This window comes from Arachis hypogaea, chromosome 6 (assembly GCF_003086295.3).
Source record: "Arachis hypogaea cultivar Tifrunner chromosome 6, arahy.Tifrunner.gnm2.J5K5, whole genome shotgun sequence".
Lineage (NCBI taxonomy): Eukaryota > Viridiplantae > Streptophyta > Magnoliopsida > Fabales > Fabaceae > Arachis > Arachis hypogaea.
This window is the reverse complement of record NC_092041.1, coordinates 992791-1013721: the sequence shown is the minus strand read 5'-3', so window position 1 is coordinate 1013721 and position 20931 is coordinate 992791. Positions and strand designations below refer to the sequence as shown.

General features: G+C 30.0%; 2 protein-coding genes and 1 long non-coding RNA gene across 3 annotated transcripts; 1 reads left to right on the top strand and 2 right to left on the bottom strand.

The window, feature by feature from the left end:
- Window positions 1–798: 798 nt before the first annotated feature.
- LOC112695169 (uncharacterized) lies at window positions 799–4761 on the bottom strand. The gene is made up of 2 exons (XM_025747414.3): window positions 1477–4761; window positions 799–1340 (listed from the first exon to the last, which is right to left on the bottom strand). Exons 1-2 carry the CDS (start codon window positions 4730–4732, stop codon window positions 991–993), a joined length of 3606 nt encoding a protein of 1201 aa, XP_025603199.1. The 5' UTR covers window positions 4733–4761; the 3' UTR covers window positions 799–990.
- A 10386-nt stretch (window positions 4762–15147) lies between these two features.
- Window positions 15148–19233, top strand: LOC112695168 (MDIS1-interacting receptor like kinase 2-like). The gene is made up of 2 exons (XM_072196497.1): window positions 15148–18480; window positions 18679–19233. The coding sequence occupies exons 1-2, from the start codon at window positions 17088–17090 to the stop codon at window positions 19047–19049; spliced, it is 1764 nt and encodes a 587-aa protein (XP_072052598.1). The 5' UTR covers window positions 15148–17087; the 3' UTR covers window positions 19050–19233.
- A 627-nt stretch (window positions 19234–19860) lies between these two features.
- LOC140173394 (uncharacterized) lies at window positions 19861–20931 on the bottom strand. Its single transcript, XR_011862045.1, has 2 exons — window positions 20781–20931; window positions 19861–20641 (listed from the first exon to the last, which is right to left on the bottom strand). It is a non-coding gene; the product is annotated as an uncharacterized lncRNA (long non-coding RNA).

Sequence of the window (20931 nt, the reverse complement as noted above, 5' to 3'; positions counted from 1 at the left end):
AATTTATAGCGGGAGAACAAATATTTTCATCTTAAGAATTGTGAATCTAAAAATATCTTTTCTTTGGCATCCAATATTGATAGAAATGATGTATTGTCCATTTCCACGATAAAGTAGTAAGGACTTAAAAGAAAATTGAACTTCTCTATCCCTTTTTTGACTGCAAGAATCTTTTTGTATGTAATATGATAATGCTTTTCAGATTCTTTGAATCGTCTAGTAGTATGTACACAGTAGTATCTTGTTTCGTCAATCTCTTCAAGTAGAACAACTCTCCAGTCATTATCGCTAGCATAGTTTGCATAATGTATTCTCCTTTGCTAGGAATCTTTAATGGAATAATAATAATAATATAAAAATAAGTGTTTTTTTTTAACTATTATAATTAATTATTATTATTATAGTTATTTTTTTGGCCCAAAATAAATAAATTACTTTTAAATTATTAAAGTTTTTTAAAGTCCAACGGTCACTCAACCCACTAAACCAAATATTAACCCTTTCTTTGAAAAAAAAAATTTTAGACCAGTTATCATGTTATCGATCTAACCAAACCGCAATGTACCAGTTTGTAACTAGGATAAGTATTGAGTCACATGTAATATCATGGATAATTTATATACAGATTCAATCTGAACCACACATTAAGAATATTTTTACTTAATCTTTAAAGGACTAGATTATTTTTTCCCCACCAAAGACATTCTCTTGTATTCATTTTTAGCCATAAAGTTTCACATATTCATTACCAAAGAGATAGTGTTGGCTAGGTAAGTAGGTCAGTTCACAGTAAACTGATTTTAAAAATCAACTTCAATTAAAAAATTTCTTATTTTTGCAGTATTTTGGTTGCACCATAAATTGTCTTGTAACTATACACTATTGAATAAATCAGTTATAGAATGCAAAAGGAAAGATAATAATAAAAAGACAGAGGTTACTCTATACAAACCAGCACTTAGGAAAAAGAGTGTTGAACAATGTTTATTATTACATGTCTATTAAATTTTTTAATTTGATCATTCTCAACGGGTTAGAGGATGAGTAATCAGAAGATGAAGAAAACTCTTGGCATACTTGGTGCATGGTGGGTCTTGCCATAGGATCTTTATCAACACATTTTAGAATCATCCTTGCCACCAATACCAGGAGTTGAACAGAATTTCTTGTTGGAGGATCAATTCTCTTATCTAAAAAATCCACAAGGTGTTGATCAAATCCCCCAGATTCTAGACACGAAAGTAGTTCATGAGGGTACTTCCCTGCCAAAATCTCTAGTGCAACAATTCCGAAACTATATACATCACATTTTTCAGTCACTTTCATGGTAAATGCAAGCTCTGCAAGAACATTAAAAGGGCCACAACATATTAGTAGAAACAAATCATGAAAATTAAATATTTAAAAGCTATGATAATGTTACTTAAATACATGGTAGAAAAATGGAAATTATGGACTAAATTTTGAACAAGTTACCTGGTGCTATATAGCCGTATGATCCAGCAGGAGCTGTCCAATTTGATTCTTCTTCTTTCAGCAACCTTGCTGTCCCAAAATCAGATAGTTTAGGCTCATAATCAATGTCCAAGAGAATATTGTTCCCTGTTATGTCTCTGTGAACAATGCTGGGCTTGCAATCATGGTGCAAGTAAGACAATGCATTTGCAAGTCCTTTTATTATCTGCAGCCTGATATTCCAGGTCAGCATCTTCGCCTCCTCGTCGTCCTGCAACAGCTTCTGCAAAGATCCTCTCTCCACATGCTCATATATGAAAAATATAGACCCGTCCGAGTAACTAAAACCACACATTGTAACAATGTTTCTGTGGCGAATATTGGTTAAGGCATGAACTTCAGACATGAAATTCTTTGTCTGGTGTCCGGAGAAGTCTATATCCTCAATTTGGTGGAGACGCTTCACTGCGAAGATATCACCTGTTGGAAGCACTGCTTTGTAGACACTTCCCTGTCCTCCTATGCCTATGCAGTACTTGTCACCAAAATTCTCAGTCGCCTTGCGAATGTCCTTAAACTCTACTATGCTCCTGTGATTCCATACAAAGAGTGAGTCCTTTCCTTCTTCACTCTTGTCCTCTTCTTCTTGATCGACTCTCTTGTAGCGCAGCAAGGCGAAGACTCCAAGGGAAACTAATAAAATGAATAGAACAGCAAGTGGAATGACTACTGCAATGACCACCTTATGTTTATTTGATTTGCTGCTTTTGCTTCCAACACAAGGAATCAAATTTGCTTTGCTATTGCTAGCAGTACCAGCACACAAACCTGCATTGCCGGCTAGAGCTTCGGACGAAGCATTTTGAAAAGCAGCTAGGTCCGGGAGGGGACCTACAAGTTTGTTATAAGAAATATCCACTGACTGAAGGCTTATTAGTCCTTCCAAAGCAGAAGGAACTGTCCCAGAAAGCTGATTATGGGAAAGGTTCAAAATTTCCAAGGCTATCAGATTTCCCAGCTGTGTGATTATCTGTCCGCTGAGATCCAACAGAGGCTGCAACTCCACTAAATTCCCAAGCTCAATTGGCATATTGCCATCTAACTGGTTCATACTCAGCTTCAGTGATATAAGCTTTCTGCAGTTTCCAAATTCTTTTGGAATTGACCCTCTCATATTGTTTGCTGATAAATCCAGAAATTGCAGCTGTGAAAGTGCTCCAATGCTGGTCGGTAACTGACCCGAGAGATTATTGTTGCTCATGTTTAGTTTAAGCAGCTGGGAAGATGGACTGAAGAGCTTCACTGGGATGCTTCCTGTTAGATTGTTGTTTGAGAGATCAAGATTTTGCAGCTTTGGCAAACTTCCAAGCTCACGAGGGATGTTCCCTTGAATCTTATTGGAAGATATGCTAAAGCTTGAGAGATTTTTGCACTCTCCCCAGTTATTTGTCAATGAACCAGTAAGCTGATTTTGTCCTAAATCAATGAAGCTCAGATTCGGGTATATGCCGAATGCATTCGTGATATCTCCACTAAGAGAGTTCTTCTCAAGACGAACTCTGACTAGTCCAGTGCAGTTTCTCAGGCTTTCTGGGATTGGACCTTCTAGATTGTTCTGATTGGCAGCTAAGTAGACAAGGTTCCCTCCCCTGCATACTCCTGAAGGTAGCTTCCCGGAGAAACTATTGTTGGAAAAGGTCAAATTGGTTAAGAAAGAAGGTGCAAGATCTTGTGGAATGCTTCCTGAGAAATTGTTGTTGTGAAGATAAAGGAGATTGAGGTTTTCCAAACGAACTATTGATGATGGCAAAGACCCTGCAAGGTTGTTTCCACTCAAGTCAAGGGATTGAAGACTTTCCAAATCACCTATTTCAGGAGGAAGGATTCCACTGAGTTGGTTTGTGGCCAGTGTTAGCTGGGTGAGGCTCTGCAACTTTCCAATGGTTGATGGTATAGAACCATTGAAATTGTTGTCAGAAAGTTCAAGATCTTCTATGCTTGATAAGTTTCCAATCTCTGGTGGAATTGGTCCAGAAAACCGGTTGGAGTAGAGGAACAAGAGAGTAAGATTTTGAAGCAAACCAAGCTCAGGATGAAGTTTTCCTGACAAATAATTCATTTGGAGTTGCAAGGAGCTGATTTCTGTCCAATTGGAAAGAAGAGATGGATGAAGTTCTCCAGATAGATAGTTAGCAGATATTCCCATCTCTTTGATTCTTGTTAGTGAAGCCATTGAAAGAGGTAAGGAACCTGTGAGGTTATTTCCGGACATATCGATAAAAGTAAGGTTTGTGCAGAAGCCTATTTCATCTGGGATGCTAGCATTTATCCCTGAGCTGTGAAGATCAAGTCTCTGAAGCATTTTGAGATTTCCAATTGTGGATGGTATTGGTCCTTGGAAGGAATTTTCATGCAGTTCAAGAATCTCAAGTGATGATAATAGACCTATCTCCTTTGGAATTGTACCATTTAGTTGGTTGATTCCAAGACCAAGGTGTTTAAGCTTTGAAAGATTCTTAATATCTGTTGGAATTGGACCCTCTAATTGGATTTGTGTAAGGTCAAGGGTTGTTAGGTTCTTGAGACTGTTGAACAATTGAACTGGAACTTTCCCAATAGTATTCATTGAAAGAGCAAGAGACACAAGCTTTGGACATTTAAGAACAAATGGTGGAAATTCTGTGAGAGAATTATATGTGAGGTTAAGGTCTGTTAGGGATGTCATGCCCTTGAATTTTGGGTCAGGATTGCTTAAAAAGTTACCACCTAGTTCAAGAATTCTTAAATTCTGCAGATTGCTAAGTTCATATGGAATTTGTTGCAACAATGAATTGTTTGATAGGATTAGAACTTGTAGCTCTAAGAGGTTACCTATTTTTGGTGGCATTTGATATGTGAAATTGTTGCTACTAAGATCAAGAACTTGCAATTTTGTTAAATTTCCTATCTCAGATGGGATTTTTCCAACAAGGTTGTTCATGGTGAGATTGAGTGTAGTGAGATTAGGAAAAGAAGAGAAATCAAACCTGTTGAGAGTTCCATCAAGGCCTGAATTTGGAAGCTTTATCTCAACAACACTTCCACCATTGTTACACTTGATTCCTTTCCAGTTGCATGGACTTGTGTTGTTATTTGTGATGTTCCATGAAGACAACATGGGAGAGTTCAAACTTTTCATCCATCTCATCAGTGATTCTGCTTCTTTCTGTGCTGAAATTTGTGCAAGTGTTGATGAAAAAACTAGAATGGCATACATTACATGAAAAGTTATCTTCATGTTGGAAAATTTAATGGTCCTTCTTTTCAAAGTATATATATATATATATATATATATATATATATTAAGGAAGATCATATTTGCTAGTTGATATGTTAGCTTGATTTTATTATTTTGGTATGACTTTTTTGTTCCACTGTTCCCTGGTTTTGATACTTGGAACTAATAATATTATTCTTTTTCAGTTGGTGAAAATTCATGTACAGTCAATTTCACGTGAAGTTGATAATTGAGAGACGATAAATGATTTGACTGATTTGACTAAATTTTTATTTAACGATTTTAACTTCACGTGAAGTTAACTGCAACAGAGTTTTCACCTTTTCAGTTACATTTTATTATAAGTTTATAACTATGTTTGGTGATGTATGCTTCTTTTGACGTTGAAAAAAGTAGTGCAGCGAAAATAATAAACAAGTTACGTTCTGAGACACTTGAGTGGTGTATTATAAGATTGGAAGTTTTATGTGAATGTTCCATTCAGTGCTAGTTGGATGTTATAGGAGGAAGGTATGCTGTATATGAATGGGTATTTGACTTCATATATAAAAAACAACCATAAGACATGGATACAAAGATTAGCTTTTTGTATAAAAATACAGAGTAATTTAGGATTATATTTATAATCAATTTTTATAAATAATTAAATTTAATTGTATTTATATTTATAATTAAAATATAAATAAAACATAAAAAATATATTTAATTGATAATCTTTAGTGTTTAAAAGATATAATTATTTTATTATTTTTATAATTTATTGTTACAACATATAAAATATAATCAAAATTAGTAATTAGTATAAAATATATATTTTTTTAAAGAATATAAAATATGTATTAAAATATAAAATATAAAATATATATATAAAAAATAATGACTGATTTTGGTATTTATTATTATGATAACTAATTTAGTGTTTTTTTTTTTTTTTTGTTATGGAGCATATTCAATGTAGGGTGAAAAAACGGATCGACCTACTCCAACCCGCCTGTTCTGCTTAGGCTCACGCCATAAAATGGGGCAGAACAGTCTGTCCTGCCAACTAAAGTGAATTTAAAATGTTAGTTCGCTACGTTTTATGGCGGATTTGCGGGTCGGCAGGCTAGCCCGTTTAACTCTTTTTTTAAAAAAAATTAAAATTTATTAAAATTAATAAAAAATAATAATTAAAAAATCAAATACAAATAAAAAATAGTCAAATTACAATATAATTTTTTTACTATCTTTTTTTAATTTTTAACTTTAATAAAATTGTTTAAAATATTATTTGTCAATAAAATTATTTTTATTTTAAAAAACAAGTCACATAATTTGAGCATTGAGCATATATACAAAATTATAAAATAAAATAAATAAAATTAATAACTAAAAGAAGAATAAAAATAAAAAATAAAAAAAATAGTGTTTAAAAATTATATAATTATTAATTTTGTAGCACTAATTACTCTTTTATTTAATAAAAAAATAAAAATCTTTGGTACGGCAATCCCGCTCTATCAAAACTCTCAAATTTAGCGATACGAATTTAACGAATTTCAGATCCTAACTGACCCAACTTTTTTAGCAGGTTCGACGGATCAGTACAATCTGTTTTATCACCCCTAATATTCATTGGCAAGGAGGGGGATTGCTTTCCAAAATAATTTTTATAACATAAGGATCTTTATTTTTCAGTTTGTCCTCTTTAGTTTTATTTTATTTATGATTAAACTATTAAAATTATCTGTAATTTTTTAAAATAGTGACAAAAATAATTCTAAATTTTACATTTAATAAATCTCTTAAGAATATGATTTAAAATTTTATAAGAATATTTAAATAACTATTTAAAAAGTAAATAAAAAATTGAATCGAAATTCAATTTTTAGAAACTTTTTTATTTTTTAAAAATATTTTTAGTCATTAACAAAAAATTACAAAAAATTATATTTGGCATAAAATTATCAAATTTTAATAATAAAAATATTTTATTTTTTAATCATGTTTATAAAAAATTATATTTAAATTCAATTTATAAAATATTTTAAAAAATATATATTTAACAATATAAAAAATTCGGAATATTTTTATAAGTGTATTAAAAAATTTAATAATAATACTTATTTCAATAAATTAATAAACTAACTATTAAACTCATTCAAATTAGATTAATTTATCTGTTATTTATCTATTTATAATTTATTTTTGCCTCTTCTCAAATGATGTCTTTGGTGTTGGACCCCTCGAAGCAGAACGTTTAACTCGGCCCGCATATTTGAATAACAATATGTCAATATTTGCGTCCCAGTGTGAAAGTGCCCAATGAATTATTTGACCATTCAATGAATCAATAATCGGATCATGAATTCATATGAAACGGAAAGTGGACCTATTTGAATCCGTGGGTACCTATCTCACATTTGAGAATCATTAAATAATTTGACTAATTTGATTAAATTTTTATATAATAACTTTTAAATATTAATTTTACGTAAAATTAACTGTACTTAAATTTTTATCATATTTTTAATATATAATATATATAAAATAATTAATAAAATATTAATACTATTATATTATATTTATTTTTTTAATTTATGTTATATATATAATAATAATTATATAAATTTTAAAATTTAATTTTATTTGTTAAATTTTAAATTTTTAATAATTATAAAAATAAATAAAAACAGATTAAAATTTAATTATTTACTATCTACAGATAAAAACGAAACAGATTTAATACGAATTATTATAGAATAGAACAAAATTAAAGAGGACAAAAATTTACTCTTACCTGTCATATTACCACTCCTGGTTGATGACAGCTAAATGAAGCATCACGTATTTTGGACTGGAAAAAATCAAAAAATATTTTTCGAAACATTTACTTAATTATGGATGGAACTTTTTATTGGCATTCATTTTATTGTTATCTTTAAATTTTAATATAATATAAATCTTGTTTATCTCTTATTTGACTTTACAGTTTACACCTTTTGGGTGTAAAAAACACAACACAACTTCAAAAATTGGGTGTGCAAATTACACTCCGAAGGAAAAATTATTGGATGTTTCGGGTATAAATTATAACTCTTACATATATTAATTAATTAAATGACAACTCACTAACTAGTGTTTATAAATGTTAAACACTGAATGACGTGTGGGGTAGAGTGTGGCAAATATTTCAAAAGCAAACAGTTAGGCAAAATGTTAATGGATTTTTTAAATAAATAAATAAGATAAATTAATTATTTATTAATATATCATATTTGAAAAATATTTATTTTTTATTATTTAAAAGATATTAATATACATATTTCATTGTCACCACTAATGAGATATGTATCTCGTTAATCATAAATTCAAAAATTAGATTGAACGTATTTTATTGACTATGATAATAAGATATGAGTATTAGTATCTCATTTGTATGGACAATAAAATAGGAAATAAAAGAAAAATATAAATATTTTGAAAAATATATCAATAAATAATCAAATTATTTTAAAAAATAAATGCTTAATTGGGCATTGAAATAAAAATAAAATAAGTAGGTTGGTTTGGGCTCGAATAGTCGAGGTTGAACAAGTTGAAGTTGATTTCCAAAGCATCCTAATGCAATTAAACTATTATTATTACCAAGGGGTTGACCTAAAATAAAAGTAAGGGGAAACCAAATAACTATTGTATATGTATGGATTGTTTTACATACAAGTTTTTTTTTTAATTAGTAAAATTCGAAGTTATCATCTTATCTCGTATATGAAAAATAAAAATAAAAATAAGAGGAAGTCAAAGAATAAATAACGGGTAATTGAATCACTTAATTTATTCATCTATTTATAAATTTTGTATTCTAGATTTCTACTCCATTTTTAGATCTAACAATTAAATAAAAAATATATGATTTTATTTTCTTCAATAACCACAAATACATTACCAAAATTTTAAAAGAAAAATCAATTGTCAATTCTTTCTTTATTTTTGCTTTATTGTTTACAGTGAAAGTGAGAGTGCTTTAGTTTTTTCTTTCTCAAATAATATTAATTATAAAATTTTAAAAGAAAGAAAAAATATAGGTGGATAATGAAAATATTAAATTATGTGAATAATAGATATATCGAATGCTCATTTTACTAGGTGTACGAATGATTATTTTAATATTAAAATTTAGATAAATAATTTAAAAATATAATATATTTTAATTTAATTGATAATTGTTTATATTATTCAAAAAATTATTAATTATCTAATATTATCCCAAAAGAAAAATCAATTATCAATTCTTCCTTTATGTTTGCTTTTTTGTTTAAAGTGAAAGTGAGAGTGCTTTAGTTTTTTTTTCTCAAATAATATTAATTAATTCATAAAGTTCTGAACCTACAAAATGTGAACGAATTTTTTTATTTCTATGATTATCGTGTTGATTGATACATATAATTATTTGGTTGATCAACGCGAATTTATAGAAGGCGAGATATTCGATCAAATTTTGTAGGCTGCGCTCAAACTTTTATGAGTTAATTAATATTGTTTAAGAAAAAAACTAAACACTTTCAATTTCACTTTCAAAAAATAAAGCAAAACAAAGAAAGAATTGATAATTGATTTTTCTTTTGGAGTTTTGGTAACGTATTCGTGGTTATTACATGAAATAAAATCATACATCTAATTTACGGAAAAATTCTATATCCATGTAAAAAATATATGGATGTTATTTAAGTAACTTTCTTTTTATACGCGCGTTCTTCTACTCCACAGTCGTTTGTTATACACGCGTCTCATATAATGTATATAACATAAACTTTTTATTACGTGATAAACCTTTCTCAACGTAAACCTTGTTCTTTTCTTGTGTTTTCGTTCTTTTTCTTCTTTTCTGTTCTTATTCTTCTTCTTCTTCTTCTTCAACCTAATAAAATTCTTTGTTCTCCTCTGTTTGCATTTTTCTTTTCTACATTATGAATTTGGATTGACTTCGAAGTAATTAGTTTCGTTGTTCTTTTTCTTCTTCGTTTTCTTCTTCAATCTTGATTTCTAAATTGAAACAATGAATGAATCAACTTCAAATCAATTGAATGAGTGCGATTTGGATTATTCTTCTGAAACGCATCAATTTGATGAGGTTTGGATTATTGAATTTTGAGTCGAATTCAATGGAATAAAATTGCTAATTTTATTTGAATTTAATTGAATAGACGGAGGTGATCTAAATCTGAATTGAAATGATAATATCTAAATTGTAAACAGAGTTGTTTTAAATTTGGTTTTGTATAATGTATTATATTTCGTTCACTGTGAGAAATTTTTTGGTTCGTTTAGTATTATAGAGTTGTTTCACTATGAGCATGGGTTCGGTTTGGTATGCAGAAAGGAGTCTTAAAAAAATTAGAGGAATATATTTTGTTTTGTTTACTGTGCACTATATAATTGTTTTACTGTAATAAAGCTTTTCGGTTCACCATGCAGACCAGTTGTGTTGTGGATGAAAAATTTGTCCCAAAGATGGGAATGCTTTTTAAGACATTAGAAGAAGTTGAAAAGTTCTACAAATATTATTTCAAATCCAAGCTTGCCGATTTTTTTACGAAAATAAGGAACACGACTTAGAACAGAGACAGGATTAAGAATCAACTAATCGTATGCACTAGAGAGGAGAGGTGAAAATCCAAGATATCTCCAACTTTAAAGATAAAGCCTTCAATTAGATTAAATTGTCCGGCCAAAATTTACGTATACATAACGAAAAATGTTAGTCTTTGGATAATTTCTAAAATTATTTTAAATCACTCACATTATTACTGTCCAGACCAAACAGAGATACTCAAACAATTTAAAAATTATTACTTTTTATCGGAGAAGATTAGTATTATTAATTCTAAGATGATGAGCACAATTTAATTTGATGTTTATAATTTATTAAAAATTAAGTTAGTACGATAAAATTATTTAAAACAAATAATTTGTTAGATAGTTTTGTCAATTAAATTTAAAGTTAAAGTTTGAACAAAAATAAATTTTGAAATACCCGTATAACATATATTAAGATTATATAAATATTTCTCTAACTTTGTATTACTTACTATAGGAGTAGAAGTTAATTTAAATACAATATTTTTTATTCAAATAAAATACTTAGTGAAATTTATTTCATGCATTAAATACACGTACCATTAAATCAATTATATAATAAATGAATGATAGAGAGAACAAAAAATTGTGTTGTGAATCAAAATAATTAAACATATATAAGAATAAAAGAAGATGGAAAAGATGACGTTAACATCCAATAATGAAGGAGGATTAAAAAAAAAAAAAGAAGAATGAGAAGAAGAAATAAAAAAAGAGAAGAAAAAAATGTTGAAGAAAAACAAAAGAAAAAGATGACCTCGTTGTAAGGAAAAAAAAAAGAAAAAGGAGAAAAAAGGAGTAGATAACGCATATCTAATACTTAAAAATTATTTTTAAAATGTTTATAAAATAATTTTTTTCTATTTAATTTTTTTTTTTAAAAATTTTTTTTAAGTCAAACTCTTATTCTTTCTATTTTAGTAACTTTTAAATTTTGAGCTAAATAAATAAATTTAATTTATATGATATAAATTGATCTCTCGTTTACTATGAAAGCAACTAAAAAACCTCTTTTAATAGATGTAGGGGGACCTATTTTCATAATTATAGATTTTCAGTGCCATTATGAATTTGATTTAGTCAAATATTGAAGTACGAGGAGTTAATAGAATATTTGTATAATATGGACAATAAAAATTTAGAGAGTATTAGAGATATAATTATTAGTGTTATTTTTTCTAATCAGTTAAAATTTTTGAGATGAGTGGTATCATAATATAATATTAGAATTTTAGATCCAAAATGTTAAGAGTTCCATCCTTGACCATCCCTACTAGAATCCAATAAATAAATATTATTAGTTTGAATTCCACCTTATATCCGTATATTCAATGTTATAAAATTTCTTTAACTAATAACTAACTGGGTCACACTTTTCGCACTCTACTAGGCTACTGGCTACACATTTTAGACTTTAAAATTGATATTTCCTATTATTCATACATTCATTCTCGTTTCACATTTGATGTTTCAATCTCTCATTCTATTCAACCCAAAGACAATCCATCATTTATTATCCATTGACATTCATATGCGAGACAAGGTGAGTGAAAAATAATCGAAAGACAAAATTAAGAGATAAATAAATATTATAAAACACAAAAAATATTTTTTCGTAAAATAAATAAAATATAGAAAGTGCAATATTTTCTGTGTAGCAGGTAAAATATTTTATATATTTATATTTTAAATTAAAAATTCAAGTTTTAATATATGATGTTATTTAAATTTTTATATCAAATACTATATTATAAAAAAAATTGGTCAACTAAATTGGTATTATAAATCTGAACAATTTATATAAAACATAGTAATAATATAGTCAAGATTTGTCTAAATAGTAAATAATCAAAACATAGTTATTTATCTTTGTCTTGAATATTTATGTTAAAAGATTGTTTGTTATCTAATATTTAGTATAAATTTTATTTTTATATTTAAAAGTTTATTTGTCTCATTAATTATCTAATATTTTGTATAAATTTTATTTTTATATTTAAAATTTTATTTGCATTAATTGTCTACTGTTTTCAAATGAAAAAAAATAATTTAAAAAATATGGCTATTAAAAATCAGCACCAATGTAACTGCTTTTTTTTTAATTTAAAATAGATAAAAAGAATAAAAATAGATCACGATATTATCGGTACTTTAATAATTTAATCGACAGTTAATTTGTCAATTTTAATAAATCAAATATTGACAGCCGTATCGTCAATTTTACATAAGATTATCAACAGTCAGAGTGTTAAATATCTAAAAATCTTAAATTCATATTATTAACGAAAAGGTTGTCGATTTTATTTAAAATTTATTGACGGTTTGACAAGCTGTCGATTTTATTAGATTTTTGAAAAATCGACACATTTAAAAGCGACGTATCACGCCATCGATTTTGCCGTCGATTATAACAGTGTTTCTTGTAGTGTTAATATCCTTCGTAACTAAAGAAATTTTTTAAAAAACTCATCTATATAAAGTTTTTTTTTCTTTTCACATAAAATTCTGATTTTTTTATTCTTTATTATTATAAAGAATGTAGCATAAATATAGATTATTTACTCTAATACTTTTGATATATGTATTTAAAATAAATTAATAAATAAGATATTAAAATATATTCATATTAATAAATAATTTAGTTAATATCATGAGAAAATAGATAAATTTTTAAATAACTTCATTTATATACATAGATTTTCCTATTACATTTAATTAGTTGTTATAAAAATTAAATGTTTTTTATATAATAGATGCAAGAATTAAGCAGGAAAGAATAACAGACTCAAGAATTAAGGGGAAAAAGTAAAAAGTAAAAGGTAAAACGAACAATATATAAAAAAATTCATTAAATAAAAGTTAAAAAATGTAAGAAATAAAAATTGAACCCATGCTTGTAAAGTGAAAGGGTTACTAGTTATCCATTCAGCTAGAAAGACTTCTATAGTTCTATTAACATCTACACATCTTAAAGATACCGTAAAAGATGTGAACATTAACTCAATATTTAAATATTTTTTAAAAATCATTTTAAAATTAATAAATTAGTAAAATAAGAAAAAAAGGTAAAAGTCTAATCATATTAAATTTGCAATTTTGATTATGTTTATAACTACTTTAATTTCAAAATAATTAGATACCTTAGTTTTTTACTTCACCTTTAAAAAGAAAATCGATGTTAAAATCTTATAAATCCTTAGACCCCGTCAAAAGTACCACGCACTAATTTACAAAACTAATTGACTGGCAAGTTGGGTCAATTAATTGGACAACGGAATATATATTAGCATATGCAAGACATACAATAGTGACAGATATAAGAGTCAACCAAATTATGCTCATATAGAAAAGAGACTTTTTTTTTTTTTTTTTTACGGTATCCCTCAACTCGATCGGTCAAGAACTAATTTTTTGCGTTTCTAATTTTTATTTAAGGGTCTACTGCTAGTTAATAGGTTACTGCATGTATAAGGTGAGATTCAAACTCCCGACACTTAGTTAAGCGAACGAGTAAACTGACAATATGAAACTGTTATTTGAGACTAATTTGAGGAAAGAGACAACAATATATAACTGTAAAAAGATGATGTTGCTAGCAAATTCTTTCAATATTTTGGGGCCTTATTATTAAACCATTATTAATTATACATTAAAAACAATTATTAATATAAATATATATTAAAATATAAAATATACATTATTTATATATAAATAATATATATTTATATATAAATATATAATAATTAATTTTATTATATACATAATATTTTTTATTATCAAATATGGAATGACTAAACCCTAATTAATATTCAAAACTGAGAATTGGTCTGTAAGTTATACGAGGCCAAAAACACAGATTTTATATATATATAATCTATCCACTCTTTGGTGTATTTTTTAGCTAAACTAGTTGAAAAACACATAAACTTATTAGTTTGAATATAAAAAATAAATATGCAAAATTAATGAACTTTATTAAGAAAATTCTAAGTAATTTAGGTAATGATAGTTGAAACAAGTTAAGATGATTTGGACTAAATAAAATACTTGCTACAAGAAGTGAAGTGAAATTTAAATTAAAGGTTAATAATATCAATAAAAAAGTTCATAGCAAATTAGCAAGTGCAACAAATACTACCACTTATTATGACACTAAGCATGTGAAAAATAGATGAACACATGAACTAAGTCAACAAGACATTCCAGCTTGTATTTCTCTTTTTAAAAAGAATAATGAACATTGAACACATATCAATGATATTATAATCCTAGGTCCTAACACAACCCACATATGATGGACCATATATTTATTATATACAAAAAACAGGAACTCACTTTCAATCAATTTTAGTAGTTTAATTTATTACAAAGACCCTGTTATTCATATAGGTAGTGTTTGTTTTGAGGTACTGAGAAATTAAAATTTAGTATTATTTTTGTTGGTTCAGAAATTGGTACTAAAATTTCTGTCTCTGTCTCTAAAATTTCAGTATTTCCAAAAAGTAGAGACACATAGGACTAAAGTTTTTAGAGATGGAGATTGAAACTTTAATAACATTTTATACCTAAAATACTCTCATTTCAATTAATTAATTCCAATTTTTATCCTTTGTGCAAATTAAACAGAATACTAAGATTTATTTCAATCTCTGTCTCTTCCTTTCTGTCTCTCAGTCTTAGTCTTTCTGTCCGGAACGCTACCATACGGATCTCTTTCAAGAAACATTTCACTTTGACCGGCACTAACAAATTTCATACACCAACTATATATAAGAAGGAAGCATCCTTAACACCATGAGAAAGCTTTGCATTTTACTTGGTTGTTAGACATGACAACCTTCCAACAAACACATTCTATTGTCTTTCTGGTATTTCTTGTATCTCTACTTACAATAAATACCTCAGTCACAGCATCACCAATAACAGAAGCACAAGAACTTGTTAAATGGAAAAATACTCTATCCCTTCCTCTTCCTTCTTCACTCAAATCATGGTCACTCAACAACTTTGACAAACTTTGCAGTTGGGAAGCCATTCTTTGTGACAAAACAAACACAACAATCACACACATAAACCTCTCTGATTTCTACCTAAATGGTACTCTTGATTCCTTGGCTTTTTCTTCTCTTCCAAACCTCACCTATTTCAACCTCAACGGCAACAACTTCAATGGATCATTGCCATCTTCCATTGGAAGACTCTCCAAGCTCACTTTCTTAGACTTGGGAAACAATTTTTTTGCAGACACTTTGCCTTCAGAGCTAGGCCAGTTAAGGGAACTTCAATATCTCAGTTTTCACAACAACAATTTCATTGGCATCATTCCCTATCATCTCACAAGTCTCCCCAAGGTATGGTACCTTGACTTTGGATCAAACTACTTTGAATCTCAAAACTGGTCTCAATATTCATGCTTGCCTTCACTAACACACCTTGACTTGGATCTCAATTCATTCACCCCTGAATTTCCAAGTTTTGTGCTCAACTGCCACAACTTAACTTTCCTTGACCTCTCCCAAAACACTTTCAATGCCACAATACCAGAATCCATGTTCACCAATTTGACCAAGCTTGAGTACCTTAACCTTACAAACTGTGGTATGCAAGGACCACTATCATCCAATTTGTCCAAGCTCTCAAATCTCAAAGAACTTCGAATGGGAAACAACATGTTTACTGGTCCTATTCCGGAAAATATAGGATTGATATCTGGCCTTCAGTTTCTTGAATTGAATAACATTTCAGCCCATGGGGCAATCCCTGCATCCTTAGGCCAACTCAAAGAACTCCAGCATCTTGATCTTAGCACTAACTTTTTGAATTCTTCAATCCCTTTTGAACTTGGCCTATGCAGCAATCTAACTTTTCTTGCTTTAGCAGGCAATACTTTGACTGGTTCTTTACCTTTATCATTATCCAATCTGACCAAACTTTTACATTTGGGATTATCTGAAAATTCTTTTTCTGGTCAAATTTCTGCTTCATTGATCTCAAACTGGACCAAGTTGATATCTCTGCAACTCCAAAACAATAATTTAACAGGAAGAGTTCCTCCAGAAATTGGCTTGCTCACAAAAATCAATTACCTTTTCTTGTACAATAACACATTGTCAGGTCCAATACCTGTGGAGATTGGAAACCTGAAGGAAATGATACAATTAGACCTTTCAGATAACCATTTCTCTGGTAAGATTCCTCTAACTATTTGGAATCTTACAAATATTACAATCTTGAACCTTTTCTTCAATCAGTTATCAGGGACTATTCCCAAGGATATTGGAAACTTAAATCACTACAATATTTTGATGTCAACAACAACAAATTAAGTGGAGAGTTACCAGATACCATAGCTCAACTGCCTGCTCTAGTGCATTTTTCTGTGTTTAGCAATAAATTCTCGGGTAACATTACTCAAGAATTTGGAAAGTATAGTCCTGATTTGGATACAATCTACCTTTCAAACAACAGTTTCTCAGGAGAATTGCCACCTGACTTGTGTAATGGTACTGTGTTAACTATTTTGGCAGCCAATAATAACAGTTTTTCTGGATCTTTGCCAAAGTCTTTGAGAAATTGTTCAAGACTAGTTAAACTTCGGCTTGATGTTAATCAATTCTCTGGTAACATCACAGAAGCATTTGGGGTTTATCCAAGTCTTGAGTTTATCTCACTCAGTGAAAATCTTCTTGTTGGTGAGCTATCTCCAAAGTGGGGTGAATGTGTCAACCTGACCAGGATGGAAATGAGTAAAAATAAACTTTCAGGAACAATCCCCTCCGAGTTGAGTAAGCTGAATGAACTGGCATATCTGCGTTTGGACTCCAATGAATTCACAGGCAATATCCCACCTGAAATGGGGAAACTAACCAAGCTCTTCATGTTCAACATGAGCAAGAATCATATGTCTGGAGAAGTCCCTCAAAGTATTGGCAGTTTGGCTAATCTTAATTTTCTTGATTTTTCAGACAACAATTTTATTGGAAGCATTCCTAAAGAGCTTGGTAATCTTCAAAGATTAGTAAGCCTGAATTTAAGCCATAATAATCAATCAGGGGAGATGCCATCCGAACTTGGCAATCTGTTATCACTCCAGATCCTCTTGGATCTCAGCAGCAACTCTCTTACAGGAGAAATTCCTCAGAACCTTGAAAAGCTTGCAAAATTGGAGGTTCTCAATGTCTCACACAACTATTTATCTAGCAGAATCCCAGAGTCTTTGGACAACATGCTCAGCCTTGATTCCGTTGACTTTTCTTACAATAACTTGACTGGTCCAATCCCAAGTGATGGTATTTTCCAAACAGCAAATGCTAAATATGAAGGAAACCCAGGTCTGTGTGGTGAGGTAAAAGGTTTACATCCATGCATTACAAACAGAAACAAATCTGGAGGAGTTAACAAAAGGGTCCTTCTTGGTGTTCTTATACCAATTTGTGGATTACTATTGGGACTGATATGTGTTGCAATCCTTGTATGGCGACAACACCCCAAACTCAATGACGAAGAGTCCGAAAGCACTCAAACTAGTGATAAAGCTCTTAGCATTGTGTGGGGAAGGGATGGACAATTCACATTCTCTGAACTTGCCAAGGCCACTGATGAGTTCAATGATAGGCATTGCATTGGAAAGGGAGGATTTGGAAGTGTTTACAAAGCAGAATTAGGCACAGGTCAAGTTGTTGCTGTCAAAAGACTCAATATCTCGGACTCTAATGACATTTCACCAGTAAACCGGCGGAGCTTTGAGAATGAGATAAGAACACTGACAGGTGTGAGACACCGGAACATAATCAAACTATATGGTTTTTGCTCAAGGAGGAAACAGATGTTCTTGGTTTATGAATATGTAGAGAAAGGAAGCTTGAGAAAAGTGCTGTATGGAGAGGAAGGAATATTGGAGCTAAGTTGGAAGAAGAGGATGAAAGTTGTGCAGGGAATAGCACATGCACTTGCCTACTTACACACTGATTGCTATCCACCAGTTGTGCACAGAGATGTAACAATGAATAACATATTATTAGACTTGGACTTTGAACCTCGTCTTGCAGATTTCGGCACTGCAAAGCTTTTAAGCTCTGAGGCTTCAACATGGACCTCAGTGGCTGGTTCTTATGGCTACATGGCTCCAGGTATGTATGCATTACTACTATTCACTCCAACCAATTTCAATTCTAGTATAACTTGCTTTCTGTTAATGTTGCAAGTGTGAGGAGTAGTGGACTAAAAGCAAAGAAGAGTGAGGAATTTATAAGATGAGAAACTCATTAATTTATTATTTTAAAATTTTTGAGTTGAATGTAGTGTCTAACAAAATGTGTAATTTGCAGAACTAGCCCAAACAATGAGGGTCAGTGACAAGTGTGATGTGTATAGTTTCGGAGTGGTGGTGTTGGAGATAATAATGGGAAAACACCCTGGAGAACTGTTGACAAACATGTCCTTGTCATGCATGGAAGATTCAGAGGTGCTTCTGAGGGATGTGTTAGACCAGAGGCTGCCACCTCCAACAGGGGAATTAGCTGAGGCAGTGGTGTTCACAGTGAGCATAGCTTTGGCATGCACACGTTTGGCTCCAGAGTCCAGACCCACAATGCGTTCTGTGGCACAAGACCTATCAGCTACTACACAGGCTTGTCTTTTGGAGCCATTTGAGATGATAACAATGAGCAAGCTTACAGGTTTCAAAAATAATAACTAGTCTTGCATCAAACAAGTTTTGTATGTATATATTTTGCCTTGTAATTATAGGATTATTTAGCATAATTACTTGTTTTTGTCATTATGTATTTCTGGGCTTATGACATTGTAATTGTTAAAACAGAAATTTTCCAGATGAAAATTTCCATGATATATTGGCTACAATACAATCTCTTAGTCATAAACTCATAATTCCATACATAGATATAGATAGGTGAAAACTTAGGTGCAGTTGACTTCACATGAAGTTGATAGTTGAGAGCCGTTAGATGATTTGACTGATTTGACTAAATTTTTATCAAACGGCTCTCGGCTATCAACTTCACATGAAGTCGACTGCACTTGAGTTTCCACCTTATAGATATTATATAATAAACTTACATTATTGCCATCAAATCGTCATTGAAATCATAATTTTGACCACTCACATTAAAAGTAGAAGGTTAGTGCCAACTTTGTTAGGAGTAGTAAATTATGGAAAATAGTTTCAGCTTTCAGGTGGCCTACTCAAGAATCCACTTCCTTTTTGTTTTTCATCTTACCCATCATCTCATGCGTTTGGAGTCAATATATGGTTCATTATTCGACCACAAATTTTATCTCCTGAATAATTACTAGCACCACTAAATGTCTTTAGATGAATATAATTTTCTCAAGTTGATAGAACCTATAGCTAGGTGGTTATATTCTTTGATCTCTCAACACTTCATTAGAAAGGAGTAAAAAAATCACATGAGATAATAATATAAATTGAAAATAATACTATACGATATTTTTGGTTCTTTTGTTAACCTATAAAAAAAATCAATAAATAAAAAAATTGGATTTTTTTATTTTAATAAATAAAATCATTATAATAATTACTGAAATAAATCTTTTAAAAAATATTTATCGAAATAAATACCTTCTTTTATCTCGTTTACACGTGTATATAAACAAGATACGTACATACTTATCTCGTTTACACTGTAAAGGAGATAAGGCCTATTGACGGCTAAAAATATATGTCATTCACAGTGTGTTTCTGGACCAGTTTGACCTTGTCAAGCACTTTCTCCTCTCTATTATTGACTGATATTGCGATGGTGCGTCAGACGAAAAACGACGGAAACATCAACAGGCTGAAGACATCACATTACATCGGGCAACCGACTTTAAGGTTAGTTCTGTTGTGTCTAATTATGTGCAATCCCATTTGGAAATATTTTTTGTATGTGGCAATGGTTAAGATAGTCGTGAAGAACTAGAACATAATTAGCATTTTTTAGGATTTATTTTATCAACGATACGTATTTTCAAGTACAATTTTAGTAGTTTATTCAAATTGATTTTGTTCCTTTTCTTTTTAATTTATTTTTCAAATATTTTATCCATCGCATCATCTTTCTTCCATCCAGTTATCTTTGTCATGGCTGAATTCCGTTCACAACACCAGCCAAATTCATTCGTGCCAAATATTGGGGGGATCAGTGGGTTCGGGTTCTGTACAAAGTACAAACGCCCTATAGCCACCTTCAATTTGAGTGAATTTGTCCATGACTGTCTTCTCACCATGTGTTTTGATCTCAAATTGAAAATTCTTTTCTTCTTTACCTAATGACAAAGTAACAAAACAAATAAATAAATGATGTATAGCGAATATGGAAAGTCTGAGATTGTAGGTATCTTTTTGTTAATTCTTCATCAATGCAACATTCATGGATGACCAAAAGGGAATAGAAAAAAAACATACCCTGCAGTTCTTGTAATGGATTGACCATACCATCAATATTAACTACCAAAATTGGCATTGATGCTGTTTCAATTAATCGAACTATCTCACTCGTCACTGCTTGTCCCTTCTACCAAGACGTGACCAGGTTCATGCTCTTAGAAACAAGAGA